At 41.0% G+C, this 21,678-nt stretch overlaps 3 protein-coding genes across 4 annotated transcripts in view; all 3 read left to right on the top strand.

The window, feature by feature from the left end:
• Nucleotides 1-402: 402 nt before the first annotated feature.
• Nucleotides 403-5,409, top strand: dr1 (down-regulator of transcription 1). Its single transcript, XM_033620696.2, has 3 exons — nt 403-1,294; nt 2,088-2,251; nt 4,173-5,409. The coding sequence occupies exons 1-3, from the start codon at nt 1,075-1,077 to the stop codon at nt 4,317-4,319; spliced, it is 531 nt and encodes a 176-aa protein (XP_033476587.1). The 5' UTR covers nt 403-1,074; the 3' UTR covers nt 4,320-5,409.
• LOC117254341 (protein wntless homolog) lies at nt 4,500-13,784 on the top strand. The gene is made up of 12 exons (XM_078169111.1): nt 4,500-4,521; nt 7,224-7,487; nt 7,576-7,700; nt 7,788-7,943; nt 8,043-8,179; nt 9,688-9,856; nt 10,692-10,789; nt 10,877-10,940; nt 11,432-11,575; nt 11,661-11,744; nt 11,862-12,027; nt 12,496-13,784. The coding sequence occupies exons 1-12, from the start codon at nt 4,500-4,502 to the stop codon at nt 12,594-12,596; spliced, it is 1,530 nt and encodes a 509-aa protein (XP_078025237.1). The 3' UTR covers nt 12,597-13,784.
• Nucleotides 13,785-14,088: 304 nt separating this feature from the next.
• gng12b (guanine nucleotide binding protein (G protein), gamma 12b) overlaps nt 14,089-21,678 on the top strand; it is a 46,661-nt gene continuing 39,071 nt past the window's right edge. The window contains exon 1 of one of the 2 annotated variants that reach the window (XM_078168599.1): nt 14,089-14,313. The gene's annotated coding sequence lies outside the window, so the exon portion shown is untranslated. The remainder of the gene's footprint in view (nt 14,314-21,678) is intronic. The other variant, XM_033620642.2, reaches the window with a different exon arrangement.

The raw sequence follows: 21,678 nt of genomic DNA, 5'->3' as shown, positions 1-21,678 counted from the left end.
TTTAAAAAGTACATAAGCCAATGAAGAGCATATGAAAATATTGATATGATATGAAATTGATATTGATACATTGGTATTGTAGTCTTCCCAAAAAAGAAATATTTTGGGTTTTTTTATGTGATGAAGAGGACCTTAACCTATAATTTAAGGCATTTGTTACAACAAGTTGACACATTTTCCAAGACAGTATTGATTACAACAAAGGCAGTCCCTTGCCTATGTTTTTTTGTCTGTGTATCGGTGACTTTGATGATACTGGTGTGTCTATGTCTATGGTGAATTATCTATCTATCTATCTATCTATCTATCTATCGTCGAATGAGTGTGTAATTCTCCGGCTTGAACACAAGATGGCGGTAAACACTAGCTGTGCCACACCAAACACCTCTCGGTTACACCGTACATCCGGCTCTTTGTTTGACGTTGGTTCCGGCTAAATTTAGCTAATGTGGCTCAGAATACAAAATTGTAAATGAACTGTTGGCAGCTTTAAGGTTGTTTGACATGTTTGGCTCATTTGGTCGATGCAGGGAAGAGTGACCCGCAGTGTCGTGGCGACTTCATTCAACTCGTCGTCTGTACCCGGCCAACTATTTAGTTACATATGGCAGGGGGCAGCTCATTGTTAGCCTAGCTTTAGCCATGCTCTCTGCCTCGGCTTTCACTTGTCTTCTGGGTTGCTGCTTGCTTGCGACAGGGATCACGGCTACTTTTCCCAGTATTAACGTCTTTGTGTTTTCTTAATTGTGCTTGAGCCTTTATCAGGCCTTGAATTTCCTGTCACATTCCGCGTAACAGCGCTGGTCTGCGGAAACTGCACCTCGTTTGTTTCAGCACGTAAAACTCGCTGTTAGCTTAGTTAGCAAGCTAGCCAACCAACCGGCTAACTTTGAGGAAACGTCTTTCTGTCTTGATGACATTTAAATTGATGTTGCCTTGTCTCGGGCAGAACGTCAAACTCCACTAACTTAAAAACACCTGTCGTCGTCTGCTGTAACGTTGTTCTTTACCACTGAGTCAAGAACCGGAGCTATCATTTATTTTTTTGTGGTTTGTGGTCATTTGCCTGCCACGATGGCTTCTTCCTCTGGAAACGACGACGACCTCACCATCCCCAGAGCAGCTATCAACAAGATGATTAAAGAAACTCTCCCTAACGTACGAGTGGCTAACGACGCCAGGGAGCTGGTGGTTAACTGCTGCACAGAGTTCATACACCTCATATCCTCAGAAGCCAATGAAATATGCAACAAGTCCGACAAGAAGACCATATCTCCTGAGCATGTCATCAATGGTGAGTCCTTTGCTCCCAGGGTCCTGTGTTCCCCTCTCAATATGACACATTAAGGAGATTTTTCATGGGGTTTTATGTTCTCAGCAATGTTTTCCCCTTGGCCAAACGTTTCCCTTTGTCAGTATGTTGAAATCACCCACCTTATAGCAGCTTATACTTTACTGATCATGTCTTTAAATTTGCTGGCAAGACATAAGACAGTTTTCTTGACTTCAAACATTGATATCTCCACAGTGGCGGAATGGATTTCTTGTATTCAAACTGAATTTGAAACGACCACATCCCTTTGTTTTTTGCAGTTTGAACTGTAAAGATAGCTCTCACCAATCTTTTCCAATGTAAGTTTATGTCAACACACACATGCCCACCTAGACCAACTCAAAACAGAGGAAGAGCACCTTTGAGAGGAAGTAGCGCTTGAATGGTCCAATATATTTCAGCTTGGTATGAAAGTGTGAGCTTTTAATTTTCTTTCTATGTCCTATGTGTTGTGTGTGTGTTGTTGTGCGAGCTGTCAAATGAAATTGCCCTTTAGGGGATTAATAAAGTTGTCTTGAGTCTTGAGACTTGAGTCATCCCTCAAACCATAATTTGAAGCTCAATGTAGGACCCATTGAGCTTTGGACCATGGGCACATATTGCCAGAGAAACACAGGGATGACCCCTCTGGTCCATATTTCCACAGCAACGAGCTATTGAGGGATACAGGCAGGGGTGTGCCCCTCCCCCTGTCATCAATTTCAAACCACAGGCAGTAATTATTTCACTCTCACTTCTTGTTTTCACAACAAAGCCCTCGAGAGCCTTGGTTTCGCATCATACATCACAGAGGTGAAAGACGTTCTCCAGGAGTGTAAAACTGTCGCTCTGAAGAGGAGGAAGGCCAGCTCTCGACTGGAGAACCTGGGTATACCCGAGGAAGAGCTCCTCAGACAACAACAGGAATTATTTGCCAAGGTATGATCTGAAAATATGACCAGATATACAGTTTATAATGTAGTAATGGTGTTGATGAGTACCCACATTTAAACATACAGAGATTAATAAGTAAAATGTACCTCAAATAAGAGACAGATAGCAATGAGAGGAGGTGTCATGATGGCTAAAAGTATCGTGAAAGAGAAGTCTGAGCAATTATAGGTATTTCAACTGTAGTGTAATATGTGAACATGATTTGTGAAAGAGGTTGAAGCAGTCAGATACTGTGTGTTTACTGAATTGAGAAATGCTTTCACTTTCATAGTATGTATGAAAGTGAAAGCAGTATGAAAACTTGCTAACTAAGCAGACTCTATTCTAATAATTAATATCATTTGAAACTAAGCTATTAGCATCCTCCACAGTATGCCACCCTTACTTCACTGCACACCTGGAGATATATGGGACAGATTCCTTTGCATCTTGCTGTGATTTAAATGTAACACAAGCAGAAACTGGCAGAAAGTAATGCTGTGTAGATATTTGCTAGAAGTAAGGAGCGTCCCTGTCTCAGTGTCACAATATTGTGGTGTCTTTGTACAGTGGTTCTGTAGATGGGTATGTAAGGGTCTTGTCTCAGGTGAGGTGCACCTCTTCAGAAATGTGAGTACATTTCTTGTTCTTGTTTTGTATGCGGGAGCAGATACAAAACAAACAAGACTAATTAAGTCCGTTTTTATCACCAATTCAATTAAATTCAGTAGAACTTTATTTATCCCGAAGGAAATTCTTGTGCCAGAGAATGCTTCAAATTACAGTAACCACAATTTTACATTCACAACCACTAACAACCAGATTACCAGTGGGTTCCTCGGGTCAGAGTTACTCACTGGGCCCAGTTTTTAGAACAACAGACTATTAAATATCTGGCAAAATATACAAGATAGAAGTGTTTCAAGCAGCAAAAGCAAACCAGTGCCTAATAGAGTAACAGTAGGAGTAAGATAAGTACAAGAGTTACTAAAAATTAACTAAAATGGTGGGAAAAGCAGACTGCTCCTGATAATCAGTGTCATACTGAATATGATAAAACATTGCACAAGATATTAAAAAATAGTAATGTACATCATATAAAGTAAATGTGCACCTAATGTAGGTGAATATTGCTGTCAGTGTCCTTTGTTCCAGCTCTCCTCCCTACAGAAGGGGGAGGAATCATACAGATTGATGGCCACAGGTAGAAAAGATCTCCTGTTGTACTCCTCAGTGGTCTCAGTCTGCGCACCACAGAACGCCACAGATTATTTTTTTCCTCCCTGTGGCCATAAGAAAAGTTATCTCAGGATACTTTTCACATAGACCAGGACTAGCAGCATACTTTTTAATTTAATTTAATTTACAGAGACCCAATAGTTCCTCCATGAGCAAGCTCTTGGTGACGGCATCGAGGAAAGACTTCATGCCCATAGGAGGGCAACCATCTGCCTCGACAGCTTGATCTTTAATCTTAAAGACTAAACACATTTTAGAAAAATGTAACTTAGATGTTGTGATCTAGCAAAGCTGTTTCCAGTACAGACCGTTTCCTCCTCAGCTGTGTCCTCAGAGTAAATGGGAGAAGATGTCTGCTTTGTGCATATTAAAAATGCAGAACATTGTCTAATAATGCATGCTGTCAAATGATCTTGCAGCAGTGGTGTGCTAATCAATACATCTTTGCAATGACTAATATATACAAATTCAGCCTCAGTATTGTACTGCAAAAAAATATTGTGAGCATTTTTCTTTTGTCTAATGTATATAGTAGGATAATATCTTTACGGGTCGAAAACACTGCCATGTTTGAGGTCTATTTTAACATCAGATATCACCATCATGATCCGTTTATAATCAGCTAATAAGCTCTTTATTCGCCTTCCTTGTCTCATCTCTCTGTTTCGGTTCGACTGTGTTCCTGCAGGCGCGGCAGCAGCAGGCGGAGCTCGCCCAGCAGGAGTGGTTACAGATGCAGCAGGCCGCCCAACAGGCACAGATGGCGGCGGCATCTGCCAGCGCCGCCCAGCAGGCCGGCTCCTCTCAGGACGAAGACGAAGAGGATGACATGTGATTCCAGGACGCCGGTCAACTTGTCCAAATCCCTTCCTGGGACAGTGTCGGCACACAGATCTCCCAGTGCCGTCATCGGCAGAGACATGAGGCGTGTTTGACCGCCGGTATACATCAGTGTAACATGGATAAATGCACATTGGAATGGACACTGAAGAGAAAGATGAAGGGGGATTTCACGATGGCCACACGTTCAGACACCAGTACCTGAAAATGATTTGGATTGAGAGGCTGTTAATGAAGTTTTTTGATCTCATCTTTCCCCCCTTTTTTCCAGTTGCTTCTGTTTAATTATGTCTTGATATTACGTTGTGAGTAATTTGTAGATTTCTGGCTGTGTTGTGGACACTGAAGGCAGACATTGCCTGGGATATGTCAGTGAATTTTGGTGATAATGCAGCAAGTGTTTGCTCCTTCAGGTACTGCACCAGATAGCTTACTTATGTCATTTGTTGTACTAGATCCCTATTTGGTGGTTTAGGAGAGCTGCTTTCAGAACGATATCAGAGCAGTCGATTTCTCCTTTCTTGTGGTCTGATGATCACTCTTACAAAAAGGGGTTTCTCTACCCTCTCTTAGTATATTTGTTCAACCGCAGATCATTTGAGGGGTTGTGAATATAGGAATATTTTTGTTAAGTAGAGAATTAAATGGACATTTTGGTTGATTTTAGCTCATTCAGATACTTTCTGTTGCATTTTCTTTCTACCTTGAACCACCCACAGTATTGCTAATTAGCCACACCTTTTGGAAACGTTATATTTTTGTCTCATAGAACCAAAGATAGAGGACAGACTAACAGCCCAGAGTTAGTGTTTTTTAAAGGTGTAGGTGCTAACTGTGATTCTTGTTGCTGACTCCGTGTCAGTGTAAACAATGTTAAGGATTATTAACCTATGACTTTGTAAGATGCTTTGATATCCAGGCTGAATTTGTTATTTCCCCTCTCCTCGGGTGCAGTATCAAACATTTGCATTGTGACTGTGGTCAATCCTCAGTGTAAAGACAAGTAACCTAGTTGTGATACACGTTCACTCACCTATGCTACGAAGTTGTATTCTTTAAGCAATAAAGGAATCATGTTTTATAGACAATTGTTTTGTGTGTATGTAATCATGTATTCCTCTGAATTTAAACACATGATGGTTAGACCCCCATTCCCCTCTGCACTTACTCACTGTGCTCGTGATTTGTGAGTCAGATGTGTGTGAGCAGGTAGACGAGCAGCAGTGGAGCACTTAGCCCACCGGGTCCACGGGTCTTTTGTCTCAAGCATCAGTCTTTCAAAATAATCTTTAAAAATGGCAGGAGCAATCATAGAAAACATGAGCACCAGGAAATTGGTTTTCTTGGGCTGCTTTATTCTTGTTTTTCAAGTTCTTTGCATCATGGTCGGAGCATTAATTGGTAAGTAGTCAGATTTTATATATCAACTGTTTAAAGAAGGGATAGTAGATTTAGAATGTGTAATCTTCAAATTGTTTTTGTGTTACAAGTTCAGAAAAAAAAATCTGATTTGAACTGGCTTCTTCCAGTGTGGCTAAATGAATATGATAAAGCTTTATTCTGGCTGTTATTAAAGAGTAAGTTTGATATGTTTTATACCTGGACCCTGTTTTCCGGTGTTATGTGTCTAACTGGGAACAATTTTTGAAATTGGTCCAGTAATGAGAGAAAACACTGGCAGCTGGGAGAGGTGAAACAGGCTGCGATGTAACCACCCAAGGTGTGCTTGCACTTTCAATAGGGCTGCAGCTAAGGATTATTTTTATTGTCGACTAATCTGTCGTTTATTTCTTCGATTAGACGACTAATCATTTACCCGAAAAATGTGTTAAAATGTTGAAAAATGTCAGTCTGTCTCTCCCAAACCCCCAAATTATGTCATCTTGTTTTGTACTCATGCCAAAGGGTTTTAGTTCACCATCATGGGAGAGTGTGTAAAGCTGCCAATATTTGAACGTAAGAAGCTGCAATAAGAGTATTTTGAGGTACTTTTATAGTACTTTTCTATGAAAAATGACACAAACCGATTAGTCGACTACTAAAATAGTGACCAATTATTTTAATAGTCGATGAGTCATCGATTAGTCGACTAATCGTTGCTGCCCTAACTGTCAATTTTTGTCCACTACAAGTGCTTTTTTGTCACTGATAGGCTCAGATGGCCGACAACTTACGGAAAGGATCCCTACAGAGATAAACTTTTTTTGTTAAAGAGTAGGATCTTTTTGGTTTAACCAAAAACAGCCCCAAACTTGCCCTCGCCAAACCCACCAGACTCTATTCAAATAAACACTAATTTTAGCATGTATAAAGCCAGCATATTTTCACATCTAACTGCGTAAATTAAGGGTTTATTTCAGCCAAACCAGAGCTGGTGATTGCTGGAACAGTGGAAAGATGAACCAAGATGGTTTTTGTGAATTTTATTTTGTCTCTGTCAACTTAAAATGAAGTGAGTTGTACGATGAGAAAATTAATGTTTTTTTAATGGAGTCTGGTGGGATTGGCAATAGCGATTATGGAGCTATTTCTGGTTAAACAAAAAGGATCTTACTTTTAAACAAAAATGTCTATCTCTTTTGAGATACTTATAAGTTGTCAGACACAAAATAATAATCTGAACATGTCTGTTGCAAAAACAAGCACTTCAGGGTGGAGCAGGCACGTTATCCCCCCTCTATTTCCGCCTTTCATGCTAACAGCTGTCCTACTAATTAAAGGCTGATGCCTTCAGTTGTCTCGCTCAATGAACCAATTTCAAAAAATATTGTTGTTCCCATTAGTCACTTAGACACAAAACACTGGCAAATAGAGTCCAGTTTGAAAAATACAAAACTTGCCCTTTAAAAAACATAACTCAAACCACATGTCTCTGACAGTTTACTCCCCTTTGCAATAGCTCCCAGTCCCACCAGCGCCATTCGCTACTTAGCCACCAAATGTATTAATCGCCACAGGGCACGTGGCTGGCTCGTGCCGTGGGGACCAAACGGGTGCCAGCAGATTCACAGCTTCGATGAGCCTCTGGCAAAAACGCTGGATGCCAACGACATTGTTTTTGCTGTGCATGTGCCTCTTCCCAACAAGGAGATGAGTCCCTGGTTTCAGTACATGCTGGCTGTTCTACAGTATGACATCGCATTCAAAATGATCAATCAGATTGGTAAGAGGTGTGTCTTTGTCAGAAATGTAAAGAATATAGTAGGTCCAAGCTACTGTTTGTTCTCTAAATCTTGTTCCTGCCTGTGTAGAAGATGATGTAATCATCACTATTGATGCTGGCCTGGCATACAGGGATGATTTTAGATCTGAGTGGACCACGAAGTTTCACTCAGTGGTGCAAAGGCCTCTCAGGTGCATATTTGCAGCCCCTAAGGTAAACCTGCATGATTGCATTTTAATACATAAGAAATGAACTATAATATCTCTGCTTAGTAACCTGTAACAGTCTGTACTTTTGCAGACGTATGAAAACGAAGGCCGCTTTTACCACTGTGACCCCGTACCATTCATGGAACTGGGATGTGTAGCCCACAAATATTATCTAATTAACCTGCGCTTGCCAGTGAACGACACAGTGAACGTTGGTATTGGAGAAATAAAAGACATCCATGTGGTGGTGAGTTTAATTATTGTATTTTAATTGTAATTTCAATTTCAGTAGATCTCAAAGCCTGCATGTGTTACATTCAAACATTTAATGTCCTGCTTCTCAAAGGGCATCCACCAGAATGGAGGCTTCACTCAAGTGTGGATCAGCATGAAGACTGTGTTCAGTCCCTGGATATTTGTGGCAACAGCTTGGTACTGGCGCAGGATCGGCCTCATGGCTAGACCTCCGGTCCTTTTGGAAAAGTACGAACCAATAAGGAAAAATGTGTTTATTAAACCCACAGCATTAACTCTTTAACACTAGCAACATGTAGCCACATCAAGAATATTGTTACATTTTAGCATTAAAGTTACAAATATACGGAAGCCTAAAGGGTTCAGTATTTAATAGACCAATTACACATTATGATAAGTATATAATAATAAATACAAAACATGGGAATATATGTGACAAAAAAAAAAAATTTTTAAAGTATTTTCTTAGTTCATATCACTTTTAGAAAAGCTAGTTTGTTGCAAATAAGCTAGCTGGCAGATAGTTAGCTGGGCAACTGGGGGCGTGCGATTGGCTGAAGGGTGAGGGAGTGGGAACTGGTGACAGTTTCACTGTCATGAAAAGTTATGAGAAGCAACATTTGTGAAGTGACATTATGAAATGAAATGTGACGTGAAATAAAAATGTAACTGAGAAAAATGCCATTATTCAATACCTACTTAAAAGAAGCATTTGAAATAACATTTCTGTAACGAAATAAATGTAATATATATAAATACCTGTTTATTTATTATCAGATACTTTTAAAAGAAGCATTTAAAATAAAGTTGTAGAATGAAATAGATATAATATATATTGATAGATATAAAATAAAAATAAATATAAATAATTTAATAAATCAAATATAATAAATCCAAAAAAACTCAATAAAAAGGATAATAAATTGAGTTTTTGTGATTTTTTAAAGGTCTCGTCTGAAGGATTTAGTAGCATTTAGCGGTGAGGGTGCAGACTGCAGACTCCCAGTGTGTAGGAGAACTACAGTGGCCGACATGAAATACACAAAAACACAAATGGCCCTATCTACAGCCAGAGTTTGGCTTGTCCATTTTGGGATACTGTAGAAACAAAATGGTGGATTTCATGGACAAGGACCCGACCTGTATGTAGATATAAACAGCTCATTCTACGGTGACAAAAACACAACAATTCTTATTTTCAAGTGATTATAAACTAATGAAAACATGATTATATTACATTTCTGTCAATATCTTCCCTTAATCCTACACGCTGGACCTTTAAATCATTTTACAATGTACTGGTACGTCTATGTTTTGCACTGATATTTTTTATTTTTTATTTTTGATCATTTGATTATTTGTTTATTCAACACTGACCTCTTTGGGCCTCCATACGATGCTTACATCTGTGCAGGCTTCAGATTTACAGACTGAATACACTGTCAACTTTTCATTATACAGCAGTTCCATTGCTCTTGGGTTGAAACTCTGAGTGCAGCCCAGGCTCTTTAGTCACTCAGTGTGGACTTAAAGCCACAGGTAAACTTCCTGTCATACTTTCAGGAGGGATGCAGTGCTTCAGGGTGGCATGTTGAGAGCAGGGGAAATGAAAACCGTTTGATCTTAAGTGCACTTGTAGCCTAGTAGAATCAGGTCAATACTCAGCCTATAGCAGAATGTTATTGTCTTTTAAGAACAATCCATTATAGTAGTCTTGGTATTTGCCTTGTATACAGGGTGATTTTTGCTCTGGGTATCTCTATGACGTTCCTGAATGTGCCAGTGGAGTGGCTCTCCCTGGGCTTTGAGTGGACGTGGATGCTGCTGTTTGAAGATGCCCAGCAGGGCGTCTTCTATGCCGCACTCTTCTGCTTCTGGATCATCTTCTGTGGTGAACACCTCATGGTCAGCACCTTTCACTTCTTCTCTATTGTAGCTTTCTCCATTCTGCCACACCACTTACTGAGCATCAGTTCAGGCAGGACACACTGTCAAGCTCAGCTCACAGCCCAGCTACATCAGCTGATCTCAAACAGCCCGATCAGCTGATGGAGCAGCTGACTGATGGAAGGGAGTCAGCTGATAGATTACATGATCCCTTTCTATGTAACTCATTTGCAAATTGTATTCAGGGTGCCCTATTTAAACTCTGGCCTCCTCTGCAAGCTGCTTTGCAACCCGCCTCCACTCCAGCTCCACCTTTGCATGTTGTGTCTGACTTATCAATGTAATTTCTGTTTGTCATTTATGCTGCTCTGTTCTGTTCCTGGGGGATCTTTGCTGTTGCTTTCTCTGCCCCAGGCTTTCCTCATTTGCATATGAAAGGACAGAGAGGCGTGGTCTCTCTGCCTTAGGCTTTCCTCATTCACACATGGAAGGGCAGAGAGGTGTGCTCTCTCAGCCTTATGCTTTCCTCATTTGCACATGGGAGGGCAGAGAGGTGTGTTGTCTCTGTCTTAAGGCTTTCCACATATGCACATGGAAGGGCAGAGAGATGTGTTGTCTCTGCCTTAAGGCTTTCCACATATGTAAATGGAAGGGCAAAGAGGTGTGCTCTCTCTGCCTTAGGCTTTCCACATATGCACGTGGAAGAGGCTTTCTGTGTAGGCCCGAGGAAAGGCAGAGTGGCCCCAGAACAGAGCCATAGCGCCAAATATGACACTGCAAATGGAAATAAAGTTTTCTTTGACTGAAGTGTTCCTGACTGAAATGCAGTTTACTTAATTATCAAATCCTTTAGGACCAAAGTCAGAGGAATCGGCTCTCAGCATACTGGTGGCAGGTTGGACTGGTGATGTTCGGCTCATTTATCCTCCTCATATTTGACCTAAGTGAAAGGTAATGACATGACTGCTTTTGATGAAGTCTTTTGTGTTATGGTTCTGTTTTGCTTTAAATATTGATCTGCTTTGTTTCTTATGATAGGGGCGTTCATTTGACCAACCCATTCTACAGTGTTTGGGCATCAGAAATTGGGGCGAAGGTGGCAGTATCCTTCAGATGATTACAATGTTTCAGACACATAAGATCATACTTTAAATTTGTGCCTCTGTGTGTATCATCCAGGGGCCGGTTACACAAAGCACCTTAAGTGAAGATTTCCTTTAAATCAGAGTTAAGAATTCCTTTAAATAAAATCAGTTGCAGAAAACATCCTTAAGTCTTCTCCTTAATGTTTCATTGAGTTTATCTCCTTGTCCTGGTCTTATACTTGAGGAACTGCTTAAAGCTTGTTAAACTGTTGCAAAGATGACCTCAGCAACCAAAGTCAGGAAAAAAACAAGGTGGCCAACAGGAAGTCTAGGCTATCACAAGTGCACATTCAAGCAAACAAATAGTGTCTGAGCAAGAGTCTGTGCAACACCCTTGAGTCATTTCCTCAGCTAAGGAAAAACTAAACCTTAAGTGTCATACTAGAGGAGTAAACTTAAGGTGCACTGTGCGACCGGCCCCAGGCCGTTTCCTTGACTGTCATCACAGATCGCCTTCATTAATGTGGCAGGCATTTCTGTCTGTCTGTATTTTCTCTCCCTGTGTGTCATGGTGCGTTGTGTGTTGAGGAACATTGGTGGGAAAATACAGCAACTTCCTGCAATGCCTGAGGCCAGAAGACTGCGTTATAAGGTTTGAATTGTTTTATTTGTTTCATCTGATACCTGAATCACAAGAGATGAAACAATATTCTGACTTTTTTCCACTCTTGCTCCAGGGTATAATTTTCAGGTTCAAGTTTTTGATGCTGGTAACTCTAGCGTGTGCAGCCATGACGGTGATCTTCTTTATCTTAAATCAAGTAAGTATTACCCCTCTAATGATGAACATGGAAGTCCTAGCTGCCTCAGCTAGGACTTGGAATCTCCGGCTGTCTCCGGGCTCTTAAAGATTATTCCAAATGTTTATTTTTCACCAGGTCAGCGAGGGTCACTGGCACTGGGGAGACTACACGCTCCAAGTCCACAGTGCTTTCCTCACAGGGATCTACGGCATGTGGAACCTGTATGTTTTCACCATTATCTTCCTCTATGCCCCCTCCCACAAGCACAACAGGAACAAGTCAGGAGACAGTCAGCAAACAGGTCTGTAACATTTCCACGTCACAGTTGAAATCCAGCTCTTAAAGGGCCAGTGTGTAGGATGTAGAGGAACATATTAACAGAAATGGAATATAATAGGTATGTTTTCTTTGGTGTAAAATCACTTGAAAACAAGAATTGATGCCCTTTCATTACCTTAGAATGAGCCCTTTATATCTACATAGGGAGTGGGTGCTTGTGGTTTAGCTGTTTGTTTTGGAGAGGAAGAGACCTCTGTGGATAATTCGGCTCATGGTAAAAACCTCCTGAACAATCAACACTGTAGGAATTCTAACTAGGAGTAGTTTCAGCTGGTTGCAATCTGCATTTCTTTTTGTTAGATTCCACTAAATCCCCCTAAATCTTACACACTGGGCCTTTAAATGAAAAAAAAGCAACAAAAAGAGACATTTACTTAGTAAAAACATCGGATGTTCAATGTTTGTCTAAGATTATGTTCACTGTTGACAGATGTGCTGGAGAAGCCGGAGAGTCAAGAGACCCAGCTGTCGTGTGGAGAGCAGGGGCCGACGGAGACCTACAGGATCACAGGGAAGGTGGCTGAGGAATAACTGCCACAAAACCTGAAGGCAGTAAAATGTAGACTGTCTTCGATAATATGACTTTTGAATATCAGTGGAATTTATATGACTTGAAATGTAGATGATTGAGAAAGTGAAATTTCTAGGAAGATCCCCGACCGTTCCAGTAGATGTCTAGATCTATGATTGCTGTCATCTGACTCCTCCCCAATGCACAGACTTATTCAATTGGATGTCTTTAAGCCAATCATAGTGTTCCACATCATCTAAAGTGGCCACAGTAGAACCACGCCCCCTTTGTCAAAAAAACATGGCGGACTGCAAGGCAAGGAGGAAGAGTAAGGAGCATTTTAATCCATCAGTCATATTATTTAAGTACATAATTTGGGTTTAAAGTAAACATGAGATGTTATATTACTTCATCATACATGAGATTTATAGGAGTGTCACCAGGAAATGAAAAGGGAAATACTGTTTTGATTTATTCTGACTGTTCTGATTTGATTTTCTCATGATACAGTCAGCTTTTAACACACCCTTTTTGATTATGCACAAAGAAAATTCATCATAGATGTTTATGAAGAAACTGTTATAAGGAGATATTTCACAAATTGAGGATATTTTGATAACCGCTATGACATGTCAGAAATGTCTTCTGTGACAAAGGCTAATTTGTCTGCTTTTGAGGAATTGCACACTTTAAAAGGAACTAGAGAAATGAGACTGTGAGGAGGTTGTTGGTTCAATTATTAATAGAAGTTAACCTATTAATCAATTGCCTGACAATTTTTGAAACAGAACTGCCAACTGATGCCGCCTGTTCAACTGCAGCCTTTCTTTGTCTCATGTGATAGTTAACTGAATGTGTTTTGGACAGAAGATATTCAGCTTCAACTATTTAATGCCACCATATGAATCCTGTATGATGTAAAATGTAGACTGCAATTCCATGCTTTGTATCTAGGCCTCATTATACAGTGTTTCTGTATTTCCTGTGACCACATTTATACAGACTTCATATAACATGCTGCATGTCGAGAACACACTTCTATATGAGATGCATATCAAAAATGAGTGTGAAAATGTCATTATACATTTTGAGCACGATAAATATAACATCACTTTTCCTTTGTTAAATATTCAGTTTTGAGGTTTATTAACATTTTGGATTGACTGATATCACTGTATTTGTTCAAAAATAAAATCCTCAGGAATACAGTTTGCCTGATAATTGTGCACACAGTGAGTATCATGCCTCATTCACAGACTACTGTACTCCGTAATGTATGACAAGTGTCACGTTTATAAATGCAAAAAACAAACGTTACCCCCAAGTTTACTGTTTCACTGATTATATGTTTTTACATTTTACACACACTGCCTAATTTCCAGGTTAAATCATGTGTAAACACATATTATATCACATGGATGTCTGTGACATGACAAGTAGTCTGGTGTATGAGCTAGTGTGAGAAACACCGACAGGGGGCGCTGTGGTCTCTTCACACAGGAGAGCAAATAATAGGCGTCCCAGCCCCTCAGCTCAGCAGCCGCCAGCAGCAGATGTCTCTCTCCGCGTCTCCTGTCACTGTCTCACATCTACAGCCCCACTGCTCATTTTCTGCGTCGTCAAACTTTTCATTCGACACAACTCGGGTGTATTCTTTAAATTCAGGGAGCCGCATGCGCATTATTTTCATGGCTCGACTTTGAAGAGACAGAAACTCTGTCGGATCCGAGAGGCCAGGTGAGTATCAGCTCAGAGATTACATGAATAAGCTCTCGGTAACTGTAACTTGACATGACAGCGGTGTATGGACAGTAATGTTGTGGTTTAATAACACCAGCTGGTAAATAATGACCTCTAATAATGGCCTAACTTCTGTTAACAATAAGGAAGTACATTTGGGGGGAAACACATGAATGTATTTCCATCAGGTTGACATGTTGCCTGTGTGATTTGCCATGTCAGATTCAGGCCTGCAGTATTTTTACATGATGGGCAAGGTACGTTATGTTGGATGTCGTGATAACGATATTAATTGCAGTCAAATATTAAAGTGTACTTAGTTTTGCCTTTCTGCTGCTTTCAGTGTACGGCTAAGTTACAGCATTTTGATGATTGTCGTTCAATTAAAAATAACGAAAGGAAATTATTTCTGCCATTCTTTTAACTGAACAATGAACTAAAGAGAAAAGGAACCAATAAAAAAAAAGATAGATTACATTTTAAAGTGAAGTGCACTGTCCTACTGATGCATTCACACTGGCACTTTTTGGTCCGCTTTAAACGAACCCTGGTCTGCTTCAACAGATAGTTCGGTTCATTTGGAGTGGTGTGAACGCTCATTTGAACTCTGGTGCGCATCAAACGAGTGAACTCTGGTCCGCTTGAAAACTGGGGGTCTCGTTTCACTTGCAAGTGAACCCTGGTGCGGTTCGCTTACAGTGGGAAATGCAAACGGACTATCCGGCGAACCAAAGAGAGGAAGTGAACCAAAGAGAGGAAGTGATGTAGAGCGCAGTTCATTTTGGGTAGAAAAAAACCCCAAAGCCAACAGCGTGAACTGGGCGAAGCAGAGGTAAAAATGTAAAAACAGAAACCCCAAGGCTGCGTAAATTTGGTGTTGCTCCATTGTTTTTGTGGTGACCAAGCCGACTGAAAGGGATGGATTTCCGTTTTCGGTCCTGGCCAATCAATGAGCCGGGTTTTCTTCTTCCTCATGCTTTTTTTCTTCCTGGTCAGAGGTCATTTCTGGCAATACCACCCCCAAACAAGCAGCTGTTGTAACTGTGTGACGTTGTTAAGGCAGTTTGGTCTGCTTTAAAAAGTGCAGTGTGAAAGTGAACCACACCAAATGAAGGTGTGAAATTTTTTGGCATTCCCTGCCCAATCGAACCGAGTCCCCCGGACTATCCTGGTGTGAATGTGCCCTTAATCCTCCCTACTGTTCCTTCAAGCAGGACTTTGATATATACACATTTTGACAGCAGTGTTGTTTTATGCTGCGTTTGGCTTCATAGGAGACGTCTTCTACTCTTACACTTAAAGCCTCTGATGTAGTTGTTGTTTGCTAGCTAGACTCCCAGGCGTTCCCTTAACATGGTAGCAGCTGTGGCTCAGGAGATAGAGCAGGTCGTCCACTAATTCCAAGAAAGGTGGTTCAATTTCCGGCTTCAGGATGCATTTTGAAGTGTCCTTGGGCAAGCTACTGGACCTCAAGCGGACCTCAGTTTAACTGAGTAGCAGGTAGGGGTGTGCCATATCATCTCGTTCAAAATCATACCAGTGTCGTATCATGATACTCACAGTACTTTGACTTGTTGACATAGTGATGTCATACTGTTACCGACAGCAACAACAAGAACGGCTGAAAGCAAAATTATCACAGACTCTGCGGTGGTTCCAGAAAGAGGAGCAGCTTCAGTAGTGTGGAACAAACTGTGGCGTTCTAAATGTTTTATGAACAGCCCCGGACTTCTCAGACTCTTTTAGCGACTTACCGCTCAGAGGGAACTCATTCAGCGGCTCCTCTGGCAGCAGCACAGCGTCTCTCCCTCTCCTCTCTCGCGCTGCGCTACACGGGAGTCAGTGTTGTCAAGTGATTTTTGTCATAAACCTTTGGTAATGTAAACCTATGTGAAAAAGCTACATATATGTGAATGTGCGATAGTTATGGTATCATAACAGCCTGTCACAGGTTACAGCGTGATGATTATAGGAGAAATGGCAGAGCATAAAGGTCCAGGTGGAAAAAAAAACAACTCAGTCTTTTAGGATTTTGCTAAAAGAAGGAAATCACCTGTTGATTTATATATGTAGATCCCAGGGTACATTTTTTGTATTTGAGAGCTGTTTAAATGTGTAATTTGTGGTAGATTTTATTTTGTTGAACTATTAATATTGTAACAGAATCTGAATCTCACTCTGAGTTACTGTTGTTGTTCACAAACTAAAGAAATGAGAGAACATTTTTGTTTTGTTTTTACTGAATATTTGAAGCAAACTATATCACTTATTTTGTTGTAATTCTATGTCCTTAAATTAATAATAAAATATTTGTTTTACTATTTTTTTGTATTGTTAAGGATATCATTATATCGCAAAAATGGTATGGTAGCCTCGACCCCCAGTGTATGAATGCGACAAGTTGTGTAAAAGGTGCTTTGAGTGGTTAAAAAGATGAGAAAGGCAGATACAAGTGCAGGTCGATTATCATAATGATGATTTTTACTGTCTGAACTGATGTTTTGACGAGTTTACTTTCAGGAGCCACTACAGGGAAGTAACAAGTAGATGATAAATAATGGTCACATGCATGTATGCATACATATAGACACTTACATACACTTTTGAACCTATTTATGTCAATGCAAAGACTTGAAGATGTGCACTTTTGCATGCACATAATTGGTCCTGTTGTTAATCTCTGTTCAGTTGTTTTTCCCTTCATTTAAAAGCCAAACCAAAAATGAAGTCTGCTGTTTAGCTTCTACTAGACACCCGATAGTATATGTATTACATCTGCTGTATTTCCATCTGTTGCTGCAGTGACATTTATTCAGTGAATTAAACTTGTTCTTTGGAGACTGCATAACGTGACAAATACAGAGAGGCATACCAGAATATTTCTCAGGCTAATCTTTTCAGTTTTGGGGGATCTTTCCAGTAACATGGCTTCTGGCAGTTGTGAGTGACTCCACCTGAGTGGGTTTTTGGTGCTGACGTGGGTTTGGCTGTGTTGCCTGGTTACACCACAGTCACTGGTGCAGACCTTAGCGTGGTTTAATCTCGTGAGAGCGCAGCCCCCCCCCCCTCCTCCCTCTCTCCCCTTCTATCCCTCGACTCAAATTCCACGCTCAGCCTCCCGGGAACTCGTCTGTGCGTCACTGCTCTGGTCACAAAGACCTTCAGAGAATGCTCCTAGTCAACACAGTGGAGCCGCCGCCGTCAGCCTTGAGCCCTGTTAGTCCACAGCAATATGTGAAATATGTGCTGCTGCTTTGGCACATGTCAGAGGTCTCTTAGCCTTCTCACTGGAGCGAATCACAGTGATGTAGGTTTTATACAGTCATGGTGTATGAGTAGATGCATCACATATATGAGGCTGTTTACTACACAAAACATACACTGCTTATCAACAGGTGATAAAGGCTTTCACAATGGACCCTATGAGCTTTTCCTCACACACACTACCTTCCATTTTTAAATTAATATATTTACATGCACACTAGTATCCCAGTTATGTAATTAATCATATTCAGGATGGAGCAACAAGCTACATCTTGTGTGGCGCCCAGCAGTCAGTGAGCCACGCATGTCATTGTTTTTTTTTATTTAAATGTTTTCGGATCAGAACAGCTGCTTTTGTTTCCTGTTTTTGACAGCCAACCAGTAGGAAATCAGTGTAGTCCTCTACCTTAAAGGAGCACTTCACCCCTCAAATGATAATCTGTGTATCAGTTACTCACCCTGCATTATGTTGAATTCACAAAGAACATTTTGTTTTTCTCTCATGCGTCCACAGTGAGCAAAGAATCCAAAAACAGAAAATTCTTGATGAATTGAAGTCATAGGGGTCCACGTTTAACAACAGTAAAACTGTATCAAAACATTTGTTCACAAACTCGCACACAACTTTTGCTTTATAATCCAGTTGTATGCTCAGTCAGTACTCACCAGACATATGCATTTTTTTCTTAAACCATAATATTTAAAACTGTATGTCCTTTTATATTGCATCAACTTTTCCTCAAGTTTTAGCACTGAATCACACATTTGATGATCATTACATTCTTGTGACTAAAATAATCGCGTTAAAATCATTTCATGTTGATGTGTTCAGAGATGTCTGAACTTAACATAACTAAACTAAACAGTATTACGCATGGACGAGTACTGCACCTTTTAGCAAAAAAGCATGTGTATGTAAAGTACTGAGCATACGACTAGATAACTGAGACTTGGAATATACTGCACAAGTTGTGTGAGAGTTTGTAAACAGATGTTTTGATATAGTTTTAAATGTCAAATGTTGTTGAATGTGTCCCCATGGTCTCTAGTTTCCCGGCGCAGCGCAGGGTGGGGAACCCCGCGCAGAGCTAGTTTCGAGCAGCGCAACCCGAGGCGCGCTCAGTTTGGTAGTTTGGCAGAACGAGGTGCGCTGAGATGGGTGTGGCAACAAAGCGGGGGGAGGTGTCAACACATCCAGCTTGGCGCAGTGACAGTTTCGTGCCAAAAGGCTTCGCCGAAGGTGCGCTAAAAGCTCACCAGCTGAAACCACGTCTACTGTCAGCGCAGGCGGAGCGCAGCCAGTGTAAGCCAAAGTTTGGCTGACCGGCGGACAGTGCACACACGTCACCAAAACCTCACAGGCAGGTCTCCAGAATGTCAGGCACATTAACAATGCAATAAATACCCACAAAAACCACTATTCAATGCAACTATCTGCAATCAGCACATAAATGTATCTCTATATCGACTGTCCCGTCACATCTGATGTCAGATCAAAGGGGATTGGCACCGTTTGGCACGTTTGGCACACATAATGGAAACCCAACCTGATTTGATTAAACAGCTGCAAACTAATGAGTTCACATCCCTCTCAGCCAACCACAAACAGCCACAGCATCAGATAGGGAGTGTATATTCAGCATCTGTCATCTTAGAAAAGTCAAAAGAAAAGAAACAGAGTGAGACTGCGAGAGAGAAAGAGAGAGCGCGTGCGCACGAGAGAAACGCAACATTGATTTACAATTGTGGTGACCTCCTCCCAGGCTACCTTTGCATCATCAGCCCGTGGAGGTCTGCTTGCAGTTCCGTATATTCGGACACTGCGAGCTTGGACCTCCCGGACCAAAACATCAGTTTCCTCCTAGGAGAAGTTTGGCCGTCTGACGCTGCTGCTCTCTTCTGCCATGGCGAATTGAGTAAACTCTCATTATGCCTTCGCACGGCGCATTTAAGGGCGAGGAGAGGGGCTCATTTGATTGGTGTGATGTGTGTAAAACCCACTCCACGCCTTCTCTCCTCCCTCTTTCCGACTTGTGCAGGTAGGAGGGACGGAGGTGGGATAGAGGAGTAGCTGCCCCAGGCGCATGGTGTGCCAAACTTACAAAATCTGCCTGGCCACACCCAGTTGGCGAAGCGCAGGTGCGCTGCGCCCCCGCCTCGCCCGGTCTGCGAAACTAGAGCCCCATGACTTAAATTCATCAAGGATGATTTCCTGTTTTTTGGATTCTTCTTTCACCGCTTTAAACAGAAAATGATTCCAGCTTGAAACGAATATTTTTTAATGCACACTCACTGCATTTCTAGTCTTGTCTGTACCATTAAATGTGGATGTTTTATAGCAACCTGTCACTTCCTTTCCAGCATAGTTTGTGCTCCAAATGTGGGTATTTTTTAGCAACCTGTTGCTACATCTTTTTTGGCCACTGTGCCATCAAATGTGGGGGTTAAGGCCAAAACATGATCTTTTCCTAACAATAACCAAGTGGCTTTTGTGCCAACACATCACATTTGAGCTTTAGACTGTTGGTCCAACAAGACTAACTTTTGATGTCACTTTTGGCTGTGGGAATTTTTGGGATTTTTTAATTTTTTATTTTGACATTTTCTCAATTTAAAAAAAACAAAAATCAACTAAATAATCAAAAACGAAATAATCTCTAGTTTAGGTTTCAAACGAGTGTCCTGCAGTCCACAGCACAGACTGAAATACATTTGCATGTAAATGATTTCCTCCTTTTAAGAGTAGATTAAGCCATCTTTTAAATTTAAATACAATACTTTTTTTTTACCAGGGTAAGGAGTTAGTTTTTACAGAAAGTTAAAATTCATCACTCCAGGAGTGAGAAGCTTTTGTTGCCCCTCGTTTATTTCATCGTCGGAGGACACCATTGATGTCTACATCTCGCTGTTACGAGCATGGGCCTCTAGCCCATGAGTAGATGCACGCTTCCTTCTGCATGGCGATACAATTGGCGGTCCAGTAGAAAGAAAATAGTTCCTACATGAAACTGCTCACAGTGAGGTCTGTGCATTATCTTGAGTAACCAGATCATGATTTCTGGAAAGAGACATTGCTGTTGAGTTTTTCAAATGTATTTTTTTGGTACTTTGAGCACCACAAGCTGAGTGACATCTAGTTCCATTAGACTGGGGAGAAGGCAGACATCTCTACAGCCGATATCTCCAACACTCAGCAACTCACACCAAAACAATCTAGACTGATAAATAGCTCAACAGGTAAATGGGAAAATATGTGTTTTTGATTTTGGGGTGAACTGTCCCTTTAAGAAACAACCCAGATGGCATATTGTGTTTGTGTGTCCTGTTTGTGCACAATTTTACATACAATAGGACCGTGTTTCCATCTTAATTCTGCAATCTTTTTTACATTTTCTTACATTATTTGCAGCCTTGGTGCTATTTTTAAATATTGAGCATCATACTTCATCAAACACATTATGGAGTTTTATATAGGTTTATCATATAGACTGGATTTTATTGGTTCAATATCTGAAGTGGATTTAGCTTGTGGGAGAAAATATGGCGGTCAGGGGATTTCCACATGTTTTGGGAATAAAAGCAAAGATCTGTTTGACTCAGTTGTGATGCTGATGTCAAATAGCCGAGTGCTGCCTTGGCAACCTGGCAGATGAAATTAGGCCTCCATAGTGTTGTTCTTCTGTGCTACTGGGTAACCAGACTGCCACACACACATTCACACACTGACTGCAAGTTGATGCTTTATTCTTGTTGTCAGTCCCTTTGTGTCGTGTATTTCTGATTCAGGGCAGTCTGTAGAGAGGTAGCTGATCTCAAAATCACTATTTGAATTATGCAGGGTGCACTTTGGTTGCTTATACATTCTAATTAAATAGCTTCTCAATTTCATAAACCCGCTGGGACAATATAATGTATTTCTAAACTGTTTATCCTTAAATCCAATAGTCTGAGTAGAAAGTGCTGTCTCACTGTTGCTCCCTCTGTCCCTGTGTCAGGATGTCCTTGCAGCTCATGGGTCGTTCCCCCGGCACAGTGACACACAGGCATGTGTGGCAGCAGCCAGGTCACTGACTTGTGTCATCCTGTGTATGACCTCAG

This window comes from Epinephelus lanceolatus, chromosome 6 (genome assembly GCF_041903045.1).
Source record: "Epinephelus lanceolatus isolate andai-2023 chromosome 6, ASM4190304v1, whole genome shotgun sequence".
Lineage (NCBI taxonomy): Eukaryota > Metazoa > Chordata > Actinopteri > Perciformes > Serranidae > Epinephelus > Epinephelus lanceolatus.
Note: the sequence above shows the minus strand (reverse complement) of the source record. Positions and strands in the feature narration are given on the sequence as shown.